Source organism: Mustela erminea, chromosome 2, assembly GCF_009829155.1.
Source record: "Mustela erminea isolate mMusErm1 chromosome 2, mMusErm1.Pri, whole genome shotgun sequence".
In the NCBI taxonomy this organism is placed as follows: Eukaryota; Metazoa; Chordata; class Mammalia; order Carnivora; family Mustelidae; genus Mustela; species Mustela erminea.
In genome coordinates this window covers 142,126,317-142,147,869 of record NC_045615.1, presented here as the reverse complement: position 1 = coordinate 142,147,869, position 21,553 = coordinate 142,126,317, and the positions used below count along the sequence as shown (strand labels likewise).

At 40.3% G+C, this 21,553-nt stretch overlaps 1 protein-coding gene and 1 pseudogene across 6 annotated transcripts in view; one reads left to right on the top strand and one right to left on the bottom strand.

Moving 5' to 3' along the window:
- CEP135 (centrosomal protein 135) overlaps nt 1–17,878 on the bottom strand; it is a 75,216-nt gene extending 57,338 nt beyond the window's left edge. For 5 of the 6 annotated variants that reach the window (XM_032334357.1, XM_032334361.1, XM_032334359.1 and 2 more), the window contains exons 1-7: nt 17,625–17,878; nt 13,507–13,664; nt 11,801–11,991; nt 10,688–10,855; nt 8,184–8,325; nt 6,006–6,090; nt 1,139–1,267 (exon numbers count right to left, since the gene is read on the bottom strand). In XM_032334357.1, the coding sequence (XP_032190248.1) occupies nt 1,139–1,267; nt 6,006–6,090; nt 8,184–8,325; nt 10,688–10,855; nt 11,801–11,991; nt 13,507–13,619 (828 nt within the window). In that variant the 5' untranslated portion in view covers nt 13,620–13,664; nt 17,625–17,878. Of the gene's footprint in view, nt 1–1,138; nt 1,268–6,005; nt 6,091–8,183; nt 8,326–10,687; nt 10,856–11,800; nt 11,992–13,506; nt 13,665–16,985; nt 17,581–17,624 lie in introns of those variants that run through there. The other variant, XM_032334358.1, reaches the window with a different exon arrangement.
- On the top strand, nt 16,424–16,522 carry LOC116585325 (annotated as a pseudogene).
- Nucleotides 17,879–21,553: the final 3,675 nt, after the last annotated feature.

Below are 21,553 nucleotides of genomic sequence, written 5' to 3'. Positions count from 1 at the left end.
GACAAGACTATCACTACAATGATACTCCTACTCTAGACTGTGCTGTCCAATGTAGTAGTCACTAGCATCCAGGTATGCACACTGTGGCTCCGCCCAACTGAGAAGTGCTATAAATATAAGATAGACACAAAGTTTCAAAGACGTGGTGCAAAAAAGAAAGAATGTAAAATACCTCAACATTCATATTTTACAACATTAATTATACACTGAAATTATATTTTGGATATACTGAGGTAGATACATTATTAAAATTAATTTCATCTGTTTCTTTTTATTTTCTTAATCTGGCTACTAGAAAGTTTTACAGTTTTATGTTTTACATTTTGATCTGAGATTCATTTTCTTCTCTTTTTTTTTTTTTTTAAGTGGGCTCCACAGAAGCTTGAACTCATGATCCCGAGATCGAGTCCTAAGCTGAGATCAAGAGTTGGTCAGATGCTTAGCCAACTGAGTCACCCATGTGCCCCTAGAAAATTTTAAATTACATAAGTGGCTCATATCATATTTGTACTGGACAGCACTGCTCTAGAGCTACTGCCGATATTCCTGACTTAGTCTATTCTGGTTACAGCCCAGGCAGCAATGACGGGTCTAAATTTCTCAAGGTAACATAACATGCTTTATATAACTCTCCTGTTCTTCTACTCTTAGGTCAAATGCATGGCAAGGGAATCTAATGCATTTTTAGCTTTTTCTATTTCTTTTTAAAAATCTTTTTTTACATCATAAAACAAACAAAATTTTAAAAACAATGAAAATCAAAAAGAGTATCTCATCACACAAAGATAAACTCTTAGTATACTTTGGTATATTCTCTTCCAGTGTTTTCTCTCTTCAAGCTCATATGTACATTTTTAAAAAGCAAACTGAACATCACACTGTGCTTACAGTTTATTCACTTCTTTTAAATACTTAACATTATGGTATATATTTTTCTGCCTCACTAAATATTCTTTTATTTTCATTAAATATTCTTTAAAAACATGATTTTTCAATAACTGCATCCTATTTCTGGACACTTCGGCTCTATCAAATTTTTCCTACTGTAAATAATACACTAGTCACTTTTACAAACATGGACTGTTATAAACATTTAATGATTTTACATACTCAGTGAAATAATTATAAAAGTCATTACCTGAATATTTAAATGAGCAATAAGCTTTTCATTAGTCTTATTTCTAGACTCCAGAGATAGAATATCAGGGGAGCGGCCACTGTCCAATGCAACTGATAGTCGTTCTATCTCTCGTTCTCTTAGTTCAATCTGAAGACATAAAGTCACGTTATTAATTTAAAAAATTTGCTTTGAACTAAAATAATTAACACTGTTTATAAACACTTATTTGGGTATACTTTCATTTTTCTTATGTTTCACAATGTGTGTAAGAGATTAACATTCATATATGTACCCATGAATGTAGCATATTATGAAATGTATACACACAAGCAAAAAATAAACACAGAAAATTTCAAAATGAGAATGCCAACAAAGATTTTTCTTTTTTTTAAAGACTTTACTTATTTATTTATTTGACAGAGAGAGCACAAGGAGGCAGAGTGGCAGGCAGAGGGAGAGGAAGAAGCAGGCTCTCTACTGAGCAGAGAGCCCGATGCAGGACTCGATTCTAGGGCCTGGGATCACGACCTGACCCGAACGCAGCCGTTTAACTGTCTGAGACCCCCAGGTGCCCCTCAACAAAGCTTTCATAAGTATTTTTACTGAACAAATTCTTCCCAATTAACTAATTTTTGTTCTTTTTTCCTCCCTCCTCCATGATTAGGCAATGTTTATATAAAAAGAAACTGCTGGGCACTAGAACTGAGTCTGAGTTACTTCAGTGCCTAGCTCTGAGTAAATGCAGAATGAACAAATTGATGTAGGATACAAAGAATTGCTACGAAAACTCAGTATGGAAAAGGACTGGAAGTTGGGGTGAATTTATTTCTATTATTTAGAAAACAACAGGGGTGCCTGGGTGGCTCAGTGGGTTAAAGCCTCTGCCTTTGCCTCAGGTCATGATCCCAGGGTCCTGGGATCGAGCCCCGCATCGGGCTCTCTGCTCAGCAGGGAGCCTGCTTCCTCCTCTCTCTCTGCCTGCCTCTCAGCCTACTTGTGATCTCTGTCTATCAAATAAATAAATAAAATCTTTTAAAAAAAGAAAACAAGGGCGCCTGGGTGGCTCAGTGGGTTAAGCTACTGCCTTCGGCTCAGGTCATGACCTCAGAGTCCTGGGATCAAGTCCCATGCTGAGCAGAGAGCCCGCTTCCCTCTCTCTCTCTCTCTCTTTCTCTCTGCCTGCCTCTCCATCTGCTTGTGATATCTCTCTGTCAAATAAATAAATAAAATCTTTAAAAAAAAAAAAATCAATTAAAAAAAAAAAAAGAAAACAACACACATAAAATCACAGAGATCACTACCAACCATGATACTCACATACATGATTTTGGAAAAACCCAAACACTTTATAGCTATGGGTTTTGGAGTTTTTGTTTTTTCAAAAAATTGAAAACAAAAGCAAAGCCTTCAACTCAACAATTCTCAAGCACAATTCTTGGTATATGAAGAATAAAATATGATCTTTGACTTTCAGGTACATAGTTTTACAGGGAAAACTAGCAAGTAAGCCAGTAATTACTCTATAATGTGTTGTTCAGTGGTAGAATAAAGAGGTATATGGCACTAAAGCAGTTAAGGGAATAAAATGATTTACTCTCCATGATATATTTATATGTCTATGAAAACTAGTGAAGGCTTTATCGAATAGATATGTATATTTCTCTTCATATGCTATGAAGAGAAAAAAGGAGGAATGTTCCAGGCAGTGACACAGAAGCATAAAGCCACACAGTATGACCGAAGGAGCAGAGATGGCTCAGTAAGACTGGATTGTAATGTTCAAGGAAACTTATGGTTGGGTCTAAAGAATCAGGCAGGATTTAACTATGATAAGCTCTGAATACTTTGCTAAGGAGAAAGACTGTTCTGGACTAAAAGATGAGTAAGAATAAAACTAGACGAAGGGAGGCCTATTGGAGAAATGTATGAGAGATGAATAAGGCATAAACAGTGAGTAAGTGAGAGCAGAAAAAGTAAGTTTACAAAGTACTTAGAAGTGACAGAACTTGATGAGTGGTAAGTGAAGGGAAGAGAATGAGACCTAGAAAGACTACAGAATGTTGGCTTGGGCAGATGGTGATGCTACCAAGCAAAGTAGAGAATACAGGAGGGAAAGCAGATTTGAGGTAGAAGATAACAAGTTCAGTACTAGGCATATGGTACAAAGAGCTTTTATCCGAGCAGAAATGCCCAGTATGAAATTGTATGTATGGGTCTGGAGTTCTATAGAGATTTGAGCCAGAAAGACTGAAAAGTTATAAACATTCAGGGAATATTTTATTTTATTTTATTTATTTTTTTATTTTTTTAAAGATTTTATTTATTTATTTGACAGACAGAGATCACAAGTAGGCAGAGAGGCAGGCAGAGAGGAGGAAGCAGGCTCCCTGCTGAGTAGAGAGCCCGATGCGGGGCTCGATCCCAGGACCCTGAGATCATGACCTGAGCCGAAGGCAGCGGCTTTAACCCACTGAGCCAGCCAGGCGCCCCTCAGGGAATATTTTAAACCAAGAGATTAAATTAGGCCTTCTGAGAAAATGTACAGGGGAAGAGGGAGGGGTCAAGAACAGGATCTTGAAAAACAGTAATATTTAAGGGAACAGGTAGAGGAAGAAAGCAAAGAAAAAATGGTAAGAGATTTTTTAAAAAGGGAAAACTGAAAGAAAATGAAGTCAAGAAAGCATTTTAAAGAGAAATTACCAATAATGACAAATACTACAGAGGGGTCAAGAAATTAAAGTCTAAAAATATCCTTTTGGATCAAGCAATTAATGTCACTGGTGTCATTAACTAGACCAATTTCTGTAAAAGGAGACATATGCCAGAACGTGATAGGACAGCAGGAGGTGAAGAAGTGGAGACAGAAGAGTAAGACTCTTTAGAGAAGTCTGCGTGAGGGAGGAGCAGGCATCAGCAACAAGGAGAGGTAGTTAAAGGAGATCTTTTTAGGGGATGTTAGTAATGACCACAACAGCACCTCTTTCTAGGACGGTTAGGGAGATTAAAAGCATTACTAGTTGTAAAGTGGATTGAAGTGTTTTTTAAAGAAGGAAAAAAATTTTAAAAAAAGGAAAGAATATTGATGAAAGCAAAAAAAGATGCCTGGGTAGCTGCTCATTTGGTTTTTGGTGTCTGCCTTCTGCTCAGGTCATGATCCCAGGGTCACGGATCAAGCCCCATGTCTGGCTCTCTGCTTAGTGGGGAGCCTGCTTCTCCCTCTCTCCCCAGCTTGTGCCCTCTCTCTCTGTTTAATAAATTAAAAAAACCTAGAAAAGAAAACAAAAAAATGGAGCAGCGAGGAAATAAGAGTAAAAGCACAGGTACAAAGACTAAGCTTTTTTTTTTTTTTTAAAGATTTTTATTTATTTATTTGACAAAGAGAGATCACAAGTAGGCAGAGAGGCAGGCAGAGAGAGAGGAAGGGAAGCAGGCTCCCTGCCGAGCAGAAAGCCCGATGCGGGGCTCGATGTGGCGCTCGATCCCAGGACCCCGGGATCATGACCTGAGCCGAAGGCAGAGGCTTAACCCACTGAGCCACCCAGGCGCCCCTAAAGACTCAGCTTTAAACAGGAAGAATGCCACACTGCGCATTAAGTCTGTAGAGCCTCCATGTGAACCTCGCTAATTTTAAAGGTAGAAACAAAGTTGAGACAAGGTGAGATCTTGAGAGGGTATTTATTATAGGCTGGGAAAGAGCTTGTGGAGAACAGCGAAATTTGGAATATAGATTGAGAAAAACAAAACAAGCGAAAAAGAAAAAGACATGCAGCAGAGTGGATTCAACTAAGATTGATAACCGTAATAAACTGACGGTTTCAATCAGAATGGTCAGGGAATTTTCTCCAAACACCTCAACTACCTCACAGAGATAGCAGAGACTGGTCAGCTAATGTTCATAAAGTACTTAGAAAAAATGTGATGAAACTGTGATTATAAATTGAAAAATATCAACAATATTCAACTTGTGAATATTTGATATTTTCAGTCTCTATACTGTAAGTTTTTTGGTTGACGTCCGGTTGACGTCTTTTCTACTGTGGCCCCCTGCTCCCATTCTTTTGCAGCTGACTTGTCTGTGCCTCAGTCTTCTCCCGTGCACCGTCAGGAGGTGGCAAACGTGATCACGATTCCTTTATACTGCATTTTTATCCAAATATCTTCTAAGTACTTTACGAACTTAACAGTAATACCAACACATAAGTTACATCTATATCTGCATGTGCAAATCACTCCAATAAAATGCAGTCATATGCAGAAAATGAAGAAACGTGTTACCCAATTTAAACTTCAGTACGCATATTAAGAAAGAAAGCCTGTAATTATACGAATCAGTATTTAGCCAAGTACCAACAGAAAGTATGAAAGAACAAAGCTCACTATGGTTACGATCTAATCCTGCATATATTAATTCCTCTGCTTCTTCAGAAAACTCTTTTACTAGTTCTTGTAGAGAAAACACATAACAAATACGGTGCCACAAAAGAGTAACTATCAAGAAGAGTTATGTTCCAAATAACAAAATCTACAGTAATATTAAAAAAATTACTTATGATACCACTGTAAAGCATAATACACTTCAATAAAATACCTCCCAAGATGAAAACAAGTAATATGATTACAATATTTGGGGAGATAGATGATTCACCTAAAGAAATCCTAAAAAACTACTATTTGCCTCAATGCATAATGGACTGGACTGTTGGCTCTAAAGCTATCTAAGTCACTCCAGCTATTATCTCTATTAACAAATTGGAAAAGATAAAAGCTGTGTAAAAATTCAGCATCAGTAATACCAAATATAACCCAACTTTATTTACAATTGCAGCATAACCATTTCAACAATGCAACCATGCATCCCTGCTATGGAAGTAAATAAAAATCCTACCTGCTCGGTATAATCTCTCAGTCCACTTTCCATCATTGCTAACTTTTCTTGTAACTGGTGGACTTCCAGTTGAAGTTCTTGAATTCTGAAACACATTTATAACTAATGTCAATATACTTTCATTAAGAAAGACATAAAAACAAGAAATGAAACTAGATATGTTCTCCTGTAAATTCTCTATTTTCAATTTCTCAGTAAGGTATGAAGTACTGTACCAAAGGGTTCCAAACCACAGCATAAATAGAGTACATCATCTTAGAGATTTAATTCTACAAGAATAGATTTAAAAAACTGAGTGTTAAATAATTTGAAATTCAGATACATTATGCCTCCTGTTGCATTTTGATCCTTAAAACTCTTTGAGGTACGGTTGCCAATTCTTAGGTTCAGGAAACTAGAGGGTCTAGCCCAGAATTCACATTCTGAAGTGAAAAATGGAACTTAAGTATGTTTTCTGAGCCTAAATGACCCTATATTTTCTAATGAACTACCCGCAATCCTGGAGAGAAGAAAAATATTGAGAAATACGATAGTTTACAAAATAACTACAGCAAAAACCTACTCCTTTCTGGAACTTGTTAATTCTAACAAAACCAAGATTTGTCCAAATTATCTCAATTCTACAACTACCCAATGGATTTGTATTACATCAAACTTTGCCAAACAGTAACATAAATATGACATAACCACTTTCATATTGGAAAAATAAAGCCTGAGGCCAGGTCTGCTTTTTTTTTTTTTTTTAAAGATTTTATTTATTTGTTTGACAGACAGAGATCACAAGTAGGCAGAGAGGGAGGGAGGAAGCAGGCTCCCTGCTGAGCAGAGAGCCCGATGGGGGTCTCGATCCCAGGACCCTGAGATCATGACCTGAGCCAAAGGCAGAGGCTTTAACCCACTGAGCCACCCAAAAGCGCCCCCAGGTCTTCTTTTAAGAGAGATTTTCTGTGAACTAGAGTAAGTGAGTAAGTGAGGCTGGCACACCTTGTCCCTGCTGTTACTGGAACCAGTACTTTCCACTAAGCTAGGTTTGGGAGAAAAGTAGGTATGCAGTTGCTCTCATATGCATGCACACAAATCACTCTGTACACAAACACAATGTTTCTGTGCAAAAGAAAACAAACAAGATCACCAAGAGGTTAATGCCACCTATGAGGGTTTGATAGAAAAGAAAGATGTTAAGGAAAAAATTTAAAGACAGAAACTGACAAAACACGCAGACCAAAAAACTCCTTAAACATACTAACACAGTGCTAAGTCCTAGATTACAATTGTTAACAGAAAAAACAACCCCACAAAATATTTCACAACCTAAGTTCAGATAACTGTATAAACATAGTCATGTAATACTGGGTAAGAATAACCAAGAGATCCTAATCAGTACCTCCATCAATATTCCTTTAGATTGTTATGAGATTAATGATGTGGAAAAACTCTTCCATATTCTCTGTATAATCTATAAAATAAAAAGTTATCCATACTAACCATTTTTACTAGTATAGTACATATTTTAGAATGTTTCTCCAGCTATGACCACAGAGGCTGTCATGAGTGTTTTCTTGTTCCTTTGAACCTCTTATAATTTTCTTAACAGCATTCTGTGTATTTCTTGTGTCATCTTTACTATTAGAATATGAGCTTCTCAAGAGTAGCAATACCATCTCATGTTCACATCCCCAGAACACTTACATAGAGCCTTTCCCAGAGATATTAACGACGTTTTATTTAAAACTGAATTTATATCTGATTCCAGTGTAAGGAAAAACAAGCATAAAGAGCTAGAGAACCATGAAGCAAGAATTCAAAGCCAGTTACAAAGCTACTCATGTTCACTGGCATTTGACATATCTGAAGTGAGAAGAGTCCTGCAAAAAGATGAACTGGGTGACAAAACTAAATATTAAAGCAACTCTACTAAAATGGATTCGAGATGGCACTAAATTATTTTACAGTAAGTAGGGACAGAAACATCACATTTATGATCTATGTGAGATCAAAGTTTCAAAACCAGTAAAAACAGTCTGTACTCAGGATACATTCAGAAAGTACTTCCTGAGTGCTCACACGAAGTTCTGTTCTAGGCCCTGGAGATACAATAGCAGACTGGAGCCCCAGCAGCAAGAGACTTAGAGTTAATCAAGTGATTAACTGAAAGCAACTAAATATTGTTTAATGCACCTGTTATCAGCCACCTGTAGGAGGTCTGCAATGTAAGGGTCATCGGGCTGCGGAACTGGATATGAACGGACTTCGGAGGGAGGGACTGGTTCGTCAATCTGCATACGTTGGCGCCTGAAAGCAATATTTCTTTTCTTGCCACCTGAAACACAATTGTGTGTTTGAAGGAATTTAAAAGAAACAAATATTAGAATTAAATATTCCAGAAGGTCAGGCTTTTTGTTATAAAGTGTATCTCTAGCTCATATTATCCAGCGACAAAATAGCTCCTCCCTTATATACAGACTCTCACCCTGATCTCTAACTGAACAATGCCTTCCTGAAAACCTCAACAAGACATGGTTATACAAGTTTTATTCTTGGCATGTTTGGTACATACACCCATCCACTATCTAGTGGGAACAAGACTTTTGTAAGATTAAAGTTGAGCATGCCCTGTGGTATTTGCTCTTATGAACTCAAGAAATCATTACCAGAAGAAAACTGTCAAATGAGAAGCTTAAAGCAGTGATAACTAAAATAAACATGTTTATTTAGCAATGCCAAAAGAACAGATTAACAGAAACTTTATGTAGCAAAACTAGTGTATAATGAATGAATCTCATCTGTAATATAAAATGATGCTATAACCTGAATTAGTGGGGCATGCCTACTTAATTGTCCTTAAAACTAGCAGGAGTAATTTTTTTTATGGACAGATACATCCAAATTACACGGATAATTTATATTTCCCAGTACCTGGCCAAGATTAGACATGCACTTGAAAAATTAATTTATCTGCACAAAGAACAAACATAATCTACAACTGTGTCTTCATTAGAATCCTGACACATTTTGTATACACGTATCTCTTGTCTTGAGGATGAAGAAACTGGATCAAAAGTATTTAAATGATTTGGGCGCCTGGGTGGCTCAGTGGGTTAAGCCGCTGCCTTCGGCTCAGGTCATGATCTCAGGGTCCTGGGATCGAGTCCCGCATCGGGCTCTCTGCTCAGCAAAGAGCCTGCTTCCTCTCCTCTCTCTCTCTGCCTGCCTCTCTGCCTACTTGTGATTTCTCTCTGTCAAATAAATAAATAAAATCTTTAAAAAAAAAAAAAAAAGATTTGCTTGTAGTTATACACCTAAACAAGGTAAACCGTTTTCTCCTTCTCTTACTTTTTTAAAATACCAACCTCCCCTCAGGGTCTGTTCTCTCTTCTCAGCTTACCCAATTTCACTAGCTAATTCCCACCACATCCATAGCTTTAATTCCCACAATATTCCAATGACCCCCAAATTAGAATTTCCATCTGGGACCACACATCTAGAGACTGATCCACATATTCCACTGCATACTAGAAATCTCACTGTGGGTGTTCCATGCGTGTAACATACGACACATGCAAAAGTGAACTCCTGCTCTGCTTTCCACCTTCTCTATCTTAAAAATAGTACCATCATCTACCCGCTCATTCACTTGAAACAGAAATCTGGGAATTCCTCTACTTCCCAAGTCTTCCACATTCGGTCACTGAATTCTAAAGATTACACCCCCTGAATCTCTCTGGAATGCGCCATTCCTCTCTCAGAAAACCTGATTATCATCTTCCCCCTTCATCTTCTAGTTACTTCTGAGATCTTCTCCCATGTTTCTCAATCCTTTTTACCTTGAGCCCACAGTCCCCTTCTCCATCTCATTTCCTGCCATTTAGATCTCCAACTCCCTCCTGATCTCAGTCTTCATTCTGACCAAATCACTCCTGGTCCTCACCATGCTCTTAATCCCTCTGTCTTTACCTCGTATCATAATCCAGCACTTTCCTACACCTCACTCACTCACATCATCTTCATCCAATGATTCAGACATCTTGACAATCTTGTCACTGGTACTGGAGACTCTTCCACCAACTTTAAGGCTGGACCACCCTCAACTCTGGATATGCCCCTTCATTTCTTTTCTCTTGCTACAGAACTACTGGGGATAAAGCTAAAAAAAAATACTGAATAAAATAATAATAATTTTAAAAAGAATTTAAAATAATGATTAAGGAAATAAAAATCTGGGTATTTAAGTTAGTTAAGTTAGACTACTTGCATCTAAGAAACTACTCTTATATAAGTCTCGAAGACCATGTATAAAATAATATGTAGGTCTTAAGAAATAAATTTAAAAGTTTATGTGACAATCCAAAATCATCTTTTTTTTTTTTTTTTAAAAGATTTTATTTATTTATTTGACAGAGAGAAATCACAAGTAGACTGAGAGGCAGGCAGAGAGAGAGAGAGGGAAGCAGGCTCCCTGCTGAGCAGAGAGCCCAATGCGGGACTCGATCCCAGGATCCTGAGATCATGACCTGAGCCGAAGGCAGCGGCCCAACCCACTGAGCCACCCAAGCGCCCCCAAAATCATCTTTTCAAATACTGAAGTTTAAGCATGAAAATCCAAACTCTTATTTTAATCAACAGCTTTAACATCTCTAAAAGATTAGACGTACATAATTGGTTTTGAGAAGGAGCAGACTCACCTGGAGTTTGTACCACAGCGTGCAAATTCTTTTCTTGAAGTTGCTGAATTCGTTCATTCTTAGCTTTGCTCTCTTTCTCCAAAAGTTTGAGTTTATGAACATATTGGTTATTTAGAAATTTCAGATCAGCTGTTTCACGTGCACACTTCTTCAATGTAGCTTTCAACTCTTAAAATGAAAAAGATTCAAAGACCATTTTACAGATTAGGAAATCTATGAAGTCCTTCTATGTCACAAAATATGAAAGCCACTTTAATTTGAAAGGCTCCATCTGATTCTCACCCAAGCCTTTGTCTAAAAGGCTATTACCTTTTCTACTACTGTTAATAAAACTATAAATGGGTCACTAAGCAAAAAAGGGAATTATATTTTTCTTCTGCTATATGGCTTAAGATAAATCATGGCATTTGATCCAATCCAGTAAACTGGGTATGTAGCTGAGGGACTATGAATTCATGCCAGGTATCAGACAGGACTTTCTACTGATATAAGAAGAATTTATAGTAAGATAGCCATACAATTACCCTCTGCCCAGGACCTCTGAAATCATTCTATTCAATCTTCCAGCTTGAAGACAAGGGTATTAAAGAATCAGAATGATACAAGGCTTTCACCTCACTTTAGTCCTCTTACTTTCAGTATGGAAAAAATGAAAGTTGTTTCAAGGACATTTCTTTGGTTTCAGCACTTAATATTTCCTAGAGCAATTTTTTTATTAATTAAAAAATTTACTGAATGTAATTGACACACGTTACATTGATTTCAGGAGTACAACATAGTGATTCAACTTCTCTGTAAGTTATGCCGTGCACAATGCATATGTAGTTATCATCTGTCACTGTGCAATGCTATTACAATAACCCTGACTATATTCCCTATGCTGTAGGTATTTCTACAGCAATTTTAATTCTAAAAATTTAATCTACATATAGTGAAGATGATAATAGCTATAAAATGCAAATTAATTTTCCTTGTTGGGAACTCTTCAATGCATTCTGCATTATTTCAAGACTGTTAGCAAGAAGACTATCATAATACTATATACAAGCTTTTCCTACAGAAAAAAACAGAAAGGGCAAAAAATATGGTATTTTAAAAATCATAGAATTTTACCTTTAATGTGTTGGCCTGATTGTTCTCTCAGTTTCATTAATTCCAGGTATAATTCATTATTCTCCTTGATCAATCTTGCATTTTCAAGTTTATAAGGTTCCAAAACAAAATCAAAATTGGCACTTTCTTTTTCAGCTTTCACAGTAGATAATTTTGATTTCCGAAGACTTTCTGTTGTATGAACTAGGTCACTGAAATTGAAGAATAAAAAATGTACATACAAGGAAACATTCCATTGCCTTTTAATAACTAAAAATATATTTCAAAAAAGACATAAATGTTAACACAAAGTGAGATCAAATCTAAAAACAAACAAAAACACCAGGAGCCTTTCAAGGTACCAGGTGCTCAAAAATTTCTCAAAGCAAGATTAAGAGGCATGAAACATCCCATAGAATCATCTTTCATTCTCTCCTCTCATTCACCCCCCATGTCCAGTCAGTCCCCTGCTCCCGTGGACCCTGCGAAACTTATCTGTACATTCAGCAAAGATTTACTGAATACCCGCTATATGCTACGTGCTAGCTTATAAGAATAAAAATGGATTCCTTGCCTCTTAGAACATAGGCCCGTAGAATATTCATTCCATCAGTATTTACTGAGCAGGAAACACAATATAGAACATACCATCATCGAACTTGTATCTTACTGACAGTTTGTCAGAAGTTATAATACTATGTGATAAACTCAACAACTGTGTGTTCAGCCTGTACTAGATACAGCAGAGATAAAGTCAGTCTCTAGTCTTAAGGGGTTTGCCTTCTCTAAAGGAAACACAAAAACAAGTTTCCAACGATGGTAAGTAGTGAAGGTAATATGTACCAGACGTGACAATCTTGTAGGCCATAGAGCTAAACAAGCATAGGGCAGGAGGGAGAGGTGAGAGGGCCTTCCCAGGCAGACAGAACAGCACATGGAAAGACCAAGCGGAGAGACCGGTGGGGAGTGTATCTGTTTAGGGAGCTCCAAGTGGTCAAATACATGGGAGATGAAGCTGGGTGTAAGATCACTATGGAAAAAGTCTGCCAGTTTCTCAGAAAGTTAAACATACTTCACCCTCCAACCTTGAATTGCAGAGCTAGAACTAGAGCATGAAGGATTCTGGAGGCCATAATGAAGACCAAAAACCAAAAAATAAAAAACAAAAACAAAAACAAAAACCACACCAAAAATCCCCACCAAGTCTCTCTCCTGCACTCTCTCCTTACCATCATCACAGCTTGTAGTCCTACTGCAAAAGTTTCCTAAGCAGTCCTGCTCCAGTCTCAAGGAAAGAACAAATAGTGGAAAGGAACAATCACATAGAATCTTTCAGTTAAAGTAAAACGTAACTGCTAAAGGATTGACCAACCACGTATGAGAGAACCTTTATCAAATCATAGAAATTAAAGACTAGAGAGGCAGACATTGAACACCCCATCATGTAAGAAAATCATATTTAAAAATTGTAATTCTATTCACGGAGGACTCTCAGAAACACCTACTCTGAAGAGTAGAGTGTGAAAGGTGACCCCTACAGTTTTGCAACGTGGAGGTCCTGGAATGATGATATGGGAGTAGGATACAAGAATAGATGAGCTTCAAAGGACTGAAGGACTTAAAAAAAAACAAACTACCCATTTCTTTACTGTAACATGAAGTTTAACAGAAGCTAGATAAATGGGATTAAGGATCACAGAGGTTTAGAACTGTATTTTCATCTTTACCTGAAAAGTTTTTTTACCAACGGTAAACACTCCACTGTCAGAGTCTGGCGGTATCCCAGCTGATCCAATCTTTTTCTAATATTAATGTACTTTCTTTCTGCAGCTGTAGTCATCTTGTCTTCCAAAACTAGTTTTATTCACTCCCGAAAATTAAAGTCCTAAAAGAGTAAAACATTATTCTGTTATTATGGCTATTACTATTTCATGGTAAGAAGAAAAGATTTTTTCAATATGAAGCAGACATTTTTGTTATTGTTGTTTCTCTTCAGGTAGGCTGCCTTCTGGAATATTGAGACTGACTTAACTGCAATGCTTATGACAGTCACATTGCTGCATTAAAATAAGTTTCTCTTGGGGCACCTGGGTGGCTCAGTTATTAAGTGTCTGCCCTCAGCTCAGGTCATGATCCCAGGGTCCTGGGATGGAGCCCCGCATCGGGCTCTCTGCTCAGCGGGGAGCCTGCTTCTCCCTCTTCCACTCTCCCTGCTTGTGTTCCCTCTCTCGCTGTGTCTCTGTCAAAAAAATAAATAAAATATTTTAAAAGATAAGTTTCTCTTAATAAATCTATACATAAAAAAATTAAAAAATAATGGAGAAAACAAAGAATATTTTCCCAAGCTTGAGGTAGGCAGAATCTTTAGATGCCTAAAGATTTAAATCTTTAAATGTCTAAAGATTTTAAATCTTTAAATGCCTTTTTGAGGGGCGTCTGGGTGGCTCAGTGGGTTAAAGCCTCGGCCTTCAGCTCAGGTCATGATCTCAAGGTCCTGGATTCGAGTGCCATATCAGGCTCTCTGCTCAGCAGGGAGCCTGCCTCTCCTCCCCCTCGCCTGCCTCTCTGCCTCGTGATCTCTGTCTCTCAAATAAATAAATAAAATCTTTAAAAAAAAAAATAAAATAGGGCACCTGGGTGGCTCAGTGGGTTAAAGCCTCTGCCTTCATCTCAGGTCATGATCCCAGGGTTCTGGTATAGAGCCCTGCATTGGGCTCTCTCCTCAGCAGCGAGCCTGCTTCCCTCACTCTCTCTCTCTCTGCCTGCCCCTCTACTTGTGATCTCTGTCTGTCAAATAAATAAACAAAAAATCTTTTTAAAAAAAGCCTCTTTGGAAGCACTAAGTACAAAAGAAAAATCTGATAAATTTTTGGAATTAATCAAATTAACAATGGCTGCTCATCAAAATATTCCATTAAGAAAACAAAAAGAAAAATGAAAGTGTAGGAGAAAATATTCATAATATCAAACAAAGGATCTGTATATGGCATACATGAAGAACTGCAGTTCAATAATAACAATAAAGAAAATTCGGTAAGAAAATGGGCTAAAGACGGGCAAAGATAAGTGAATAGGAATAATCATATGAAGAGGTGCTCACCACCATTAGTTATATGGGAACTATGAATTAAAACCACAGTGAGGTATAATTTCACCCATATTAGAATGGCTAAAATTAAAAACATGTTGTCAAGGATTTGGAGCAACTGGAATCTTCACATTGCTGATGGGAATGTAAAAGCACTGGGGAAAAAGTCTGGCAGTTTCTTTCTTTCTTTTTAAGATTTTATTTATTTATTTGACAGAGATCACAAACAGGCAGAGAGGCAGGCAGAGAGAGAGAGAGGAGGAAGCAGGCTCCCTGCTGAGCAGAGAGCCCGATGCAATGCAGAGCTCCATCCCAGGACCCTGGGATCGAGACCTGAGCCAAGGCAGAGGCTTTAACCCACTGAGCCACTTAGGTACTCCAAGTCTGGCAGTTTCTTATAAAGTTAAACTTCTACCCTAGAACTCTATAATATTGCTAGGTATTTATTCAAGCAAATGAAAATAAACATCCATGGAGTCTATGAGAATATTCATAACAGCTTTTTCATAATAGCCCCAGACTGGAGCAGGACAACAAATAAACTGAGATATTTGTACAATATACTACTACTCAGGAATAAAAGAAAAGAAATAAAAGAAAGGTCAACCGGGCGCCTGGGTGTCTCAGTGGGTTAAGCCACTGCCTTTGGCTCAGGTCATGATCTCAGGGTCCTGGGATCGAGTCCCGCATCAGGCTCTCTGCTCACCAGGGAGTCTGCTTCTCTTCCTCTCTCTCTCTGCCTGCTCTGCCTACTTGTGATCTCTCTCTGTCAAATAAATAAATAAAATCTTAAAAAAAAAGAAAGAAAGAAAGAAAGAAAGGTCAACCACGTGAATTAATTTGGAAAACATTACTTGAACAGTAGAAGTCAGACACATAGACTGCATGATTCTATTTACATGACTTTCAAGAACAGGCAAAATGAAACTATGTATACAGAAACCAGTAGAGCTGTGGCCTGGGTCAAGAGGAGTGGGTGGAGACTGGAAGGGTTAAGAAGGAACTTTCCGGGGTGATGAAAATATTGTTAATTGAGATACTGGTTACACCAAGTGTATGGCATTTATCAAAGCTTTCCAAATAGGACACTTGAGATCTGTGCATTTCCCCAAGTACATTTTAATTCCACACACAAAAAAGACACAAACGCATATGAATCTCTACACACATTTTTATCTTTGTCTTTTTCAATATTTATGAATATATTCCCTACCAATGTGCCCTAAAATGGAGTTCTCTAAAGACTGCTTGTGTAGAAACTTTGCAGGTAAATGTAGTCCTAGCACTCATATCCCTAAACCAAATAAAATTTGTTTTAACATCCCTATTGTCTTTCACAATTTATAAAACGTGAATGCATGTGAATACATGCAAAACGTATCCTCACAACTTACCCTGTAAAGGAGACAGGGCATTCTAGACATCCTCTCTATTCAAAGGCAAGGAAAGGCTGCGTCTAGAGAGCAACTTGTCCCAAACCACTGGGCCACAAAGAAGGTGGGCACTCAGGTCTCCTGAGCCCTGGTCCAGCACTCTGGCTTCTGTATCAAGCTGCAACCGCTTCTTGGCCTTTGGGCTAAGATCAAGTGTAGTATCTGCACCAAGCTGCGGCAACTCACCAAATCACTTCTAATCTACTCTTTCTACAAATCCTTCTTTCTCCACACTCTTGCTAACCTCTTCTTTTAGTGGCCTCCCCACGGACTTTCTAGGTTCGTTCCACAAGAGGGACCTGCCTGGTGAAGGGCTTTTCGGAGAAACTCCTGGAGACATCCCTGAAATGGAAATACACCTGTCAAGAACTAGGCAGGGCCTCGCCCCTCCAACATTTCTCTTTTTTGTGTGGTACCAACTTCGATTGCCCAGAAATAATACTTCCTCACATACTGGCTGAGACAGAGAATGAACACGAATCACCCCACCCCAAAGTCATCGAAACACAGGACAGACGGAAGAGTAAAATCCCAAGAAGAACAAAAAACATCCTCACCCATGGGCCGCTGTCCTCCCCCTACATCAGGCAAACACTGTGGCTATACTGAAAGTTTCTAGCACAACCCAGAAGCTTAGTTTGGAGGTCCCCCGAGCACACCTGTTTAGAACCACTCGCTAGCTTACCTCTGCGGAGGTGGGGGGCTGAAAGCCAGGGCATCTTTTTACAAAAGTAGCCTGTGTATATGTAGGCACAGCGGCTCCAAAACCAAAACAAAACACCAGCCTTGACTAGGGCTGCCGCCAAGTCCCTCCACACTGCACTTACACACTGAACAGTAGACTGGAAGGTAAAGGGGATGTTTTCGAAGGAGCAGGGCAAAGGTTAACAAATGGCTTCCGTCCCACGCTTAGGGCACTATGTTTTTACGAAGAGCCTGTAAGATTCTCGCACGAGAGGGCACTTTAACTTCTAAATCAACCCCGCGGTTGGCCGGAGGCGGGTGTGCACACACCGCACAGACGCCCGCGGGGAGCGGCGCGGCGGAAACCGGGAGGCTCGAGCTGCCCCAGGTCGACCTCCCGGACGCAGCTTCAGCGCCGGGTGCCGAAGCGTAGAGGTGTCGGACGCGCAGCCGGCGGGGAATCTTCGCGCCGCGCCGCGCCCCGCCCGGCCGGGCCCCACTTCCTCCCCGCGGCCGCGCGGCCTCCCTCCCGGCAGCACCCGGGCCCGGCCCGCGGGGACCTCCCTGGAGGCCACGGCCAGAGCGTCGCCGCCGCCGCCGCCGCCGCGCCCGGGCCTCCCGCCCCGACAGCGGCACTCACCCGCGGCTCCAGCCGCCGCTTCCTCCGCCTGCGGCCGCATCCCTCCTCACGCCTCGCCTCCCTCGCGGGCTCCTTCCGCCCCAGACTCCGGCTCCGGCGCTGGGACAGTTTGAAAATGGCGCGGAGAGACGATCCCTGCAGGCGCGGAGTCGGCGCCGCGGTTACCTCGGTAACGGGAGCGGCGCAGGCGGTGCGCGGCGCGCGACCGGGGCGCGCTCGGCGGCGACGGCGGCGCGGGCCCAAGTGCCCGGAAACGCAACGGCCGGAGGGCGCGCGGCCACGGCGCCCCCTGCCGGTGGGCAAACTCCGAACCTCGGCGGAGGCCAGAAATAGATCCTCCCTTTTCCCGGATTCGCTGCTTGTCTACCCCGCGCAGGGTTTAAACGCTCCCCAGCGCTGGGTCCCTGCGGCGGATAAGGCTTCACCCGCCAGGGGAACACCTGCTGACCACGAAAAGTCCAACCTAATAATCCCGTTTCTTTGCAACTTTCCCTGACAACCGCCCAATAAAATTAATTTTTTATTGTTGCCACACCCCTCTCCCTGTAAAGCTGTGCCGACACATTTCTTGTACTCATCCCATCGCGAGTAAAATATCAAATTTTGATTCCAAGAGTTATAGCTCATCCCTTCAAAACGTAGTTGTATGCGTCTCTCTGGGCCCCCCACGACTGTGAACTTTTTGAGTCCGAGTTTATTTTACTCACCTCTGTTTCTCTAGCACCTATCACAATAAACTTTTGTGAAGGGAATCCAATTGAAATAAACTGGTTGTAGGGTAGAGAGCTTGCTTACTTAAACCATATAGGTCAAATCCTAGAATCCCACGTCTCCTCTGAGGATTTCTGCATAATCAGAGAGGAGCTCGGTCCTTTCTGTTCACTACTCTCCCGCGTAGGCCTTACAGTCAGACAAGTTACTTAATCTTTGTAAGTCGTGTAACTGCTGCGTGGGTTGTGAATAACTTTCTACCCATTCATATATCGACATACACACATGTTCCCACTATGTGTACTTCGTTTCCCCACAGGTCTTAATGAGTTCTTTTATGGAATTTCTAGGAGACAGTGACTTAGGTACTGTCGGTGGCTTTCATAGTCTTGAACATATACAATAAACACACTTTTTTGCTGGAAACGAATACCTCTTTTGGAAACAGGGAGGCATAAATATATTAATAATATGGCAAAATAGTTGTGCAACAGCCATCCAGTCCAGATGACTCCCTTTGCCCCAAAACCACAGTAATCAAAGAAATTTAAAAAGGTGGGTGAAACCCTGAAGTTATGGGCCTGTTTTGCTCCAGGGGATGTGAAAGACCAGAATCAGGTTCACTGTTGGAGTCCAGGGCCTAAGGTCAGGGTCCCTGGCACACGCATACATATCTGGGAGGGCTACCACTCAACCCACCACACTTCCTTAGATTTTGACATTTAGTCTGGGTGAGGAGGAAAACAATCATGCCTATGTAATGGAACCACTGTGAAAACCCGAAATAACAGGATCCAGAGAGTTTCCTGGTTGGTGAACACATCAGGTGATGGGAGGGTGACACGTCTGGAAAGGGCGTGAAAGCTCCATGCCCTTTCCCCCTTCCTTGCCCTGTGCATCTCTTCTATTTGGCTGTCCTTGAGTTCTATCCTTTATAAGAAGCTGGTAATAGTAAGTAAAGTGCCTTTCTCAGTTCTGTTAGCCATTCTAGTAAATTATTTAACCTGAGAGAGGTCATGGGAACCCCAGTTTAGAGTTGGTCCATCAGAAGTATGGGAAGCTCAGGACTTACAAATGGCATCTAGAGTAGGAGCTGTCTTGGAGAGTCTTTTTTTTTTTAAAGATTTACTTATTTGTTAGAGAGAATGAGAGGGAGAGAGCAGGCACGTGTACACAAATACGGAGAGGGGCAGAGGGAGAGAATCTTCAAGCCCCTGGCCCACCCCCATGGAGCTCAATTCCATGACCCACGAGATCACGACCTGAGTGGAAACTAAAAGACCGACTGAGCCACCCAGGCACCCAGTCTCGTAGAGTCTTAACCTGTGCAGTCTGCAGTAACTCTGGGTAGTTTGAGTCAAACCTGGTGATTCACAGACCTGTACCCCTGGGGCTAATAATACATTATGTGTTAATTAAAAAATTAAAAAATTAAGAAAAAGAAATTATTTCATATTTTAATTGAAGTCTGGACCACTTGGAAAAGTGGTTTTGGAAAAAAAAAGTGGTTTTGGAAAAGACACCATATTTGGTGTTAGGAGAGAAAAACAAACAAACAAACACCTGGTGTCAAAAGTGTTGTGAATGAAAGTAACTCACCAGGAAACTACTAGGTATGTGCAGATAATGTTCAGGAGAAACTTAGCAGAGATAAGTTGAGGTTTCTTTTTCAAGTTTCCTCTCCATATTTTCCAAACATAGTCTGTGTATCTGGATATCATTAACTCTGCTGTTGTCACTGATTATCCCATTTCCCCTGTTAGACCACGGGCTCCTTGTACTATACATCACATTGGCATGATTGTTTTCTTGCTCACCCAGACTAAATGTCATACACAGAAGACTCATGTGATCTTCTTTGTGCCTATAACCAAGCAGAGTGACTGGCACTTCAAAGATCAGGATAGGTGAATTGAACTGAGCAAAACCGAATCAACCAGATTTTCCAACACCAAGCCCAGTATAGCACAGCTGCCTCCCCTCGTGACTGGCCCAGAGATGGGGCTAAAATGTCAACATGACCACAAGCTAACTCAGGTCCTTTTATTTAAGGATTAGGGACTCAGTTTCCCTATTACCACAGGTGTGTGGTTTGGCTGGAAACCTGACTTTTACTGGCAGAGAAGGCTAATGATTACAATAGTTCCCGTCTGTCTGGAGCCCTGCAGCGGAGCCTTGTAGTGACTTGGCCACAAAACACACTCAAGCTGTGGAAGTGATCAGATATTATGAGAAGCTATTCTTTAGCAGCAGAGACACTAGAAAATTATTTCCAAGAAAGGGGTCGCTTTTAAAAGCACAATGCTAGAGCATCTTAATGACATAGCAGTTTCTTCTGTGTGTCTCCGAAGACATCAGAACTTTTCACAGCATAATGCTAGTGCAAGGGATTACACCTTTTATTTTTTTATTTTTATATTTTTAAAGATTTTATTTATTTATTTAACAGACAGATATCACAAGTAGGCAGAGAGGCAGGCAGAAAGGGGGGGGAAGCAGGCTCTCTGCTCCGCAGAGATGTGGGGCTTGATCCCAGGACCCTGGGATCATGACCTGAGCCGAAGGCAGAGGCTTAACCTACTGAGCCACCTAGGCGCCCCTTATTTTTATTTTTTTTAAAGATTTTTCATTTGTTTATTTGATGGACAGAGATCACAAGCATGCAGAGAGACAAGCAGAGAGAGAGAGAGGAAGGGAAATAGGCTCTCTGCTGTGCAGAAAGCCCAATGCGGGGCTTGATCCCAGGACTCTGGGATAGGACCTGAGCCGAAGGCAGAGGCTTTAACCCACTGAGCCACCCAGGAGCCCCAGGATTACACCTTTTAATCACCATTTGGAGTCAGTAAGAATAGAGAGAAGAGTAGGGGCTCTGCATGAGTGAAAAGATTGATAAACACCAATATAATATTTTAAAAAATTTTTTCTTGCACATCAAAAGTTCTGTGGTCAAAAGACAAAAGATGGCTGGGAAAAATATTTACCACTATTATCATAGACCTAATATATAAAAAGCTCCTATAACTCGATAGTAAAATGCCTAGCAAATAATAGAATACAGTAGGAAAATAATTTTAAAATGAGCAAAGATATAAACATGTAATGCATCACATGGCTCTTTACCTGTATGAACAGGGACTCACTGAAAATAAGAGGCATGTAAATTGAAAGTAGTGGAAGTGTGAAGGATGAGTAGGTAGCCAAGCAAAAGGTAGAGAAAC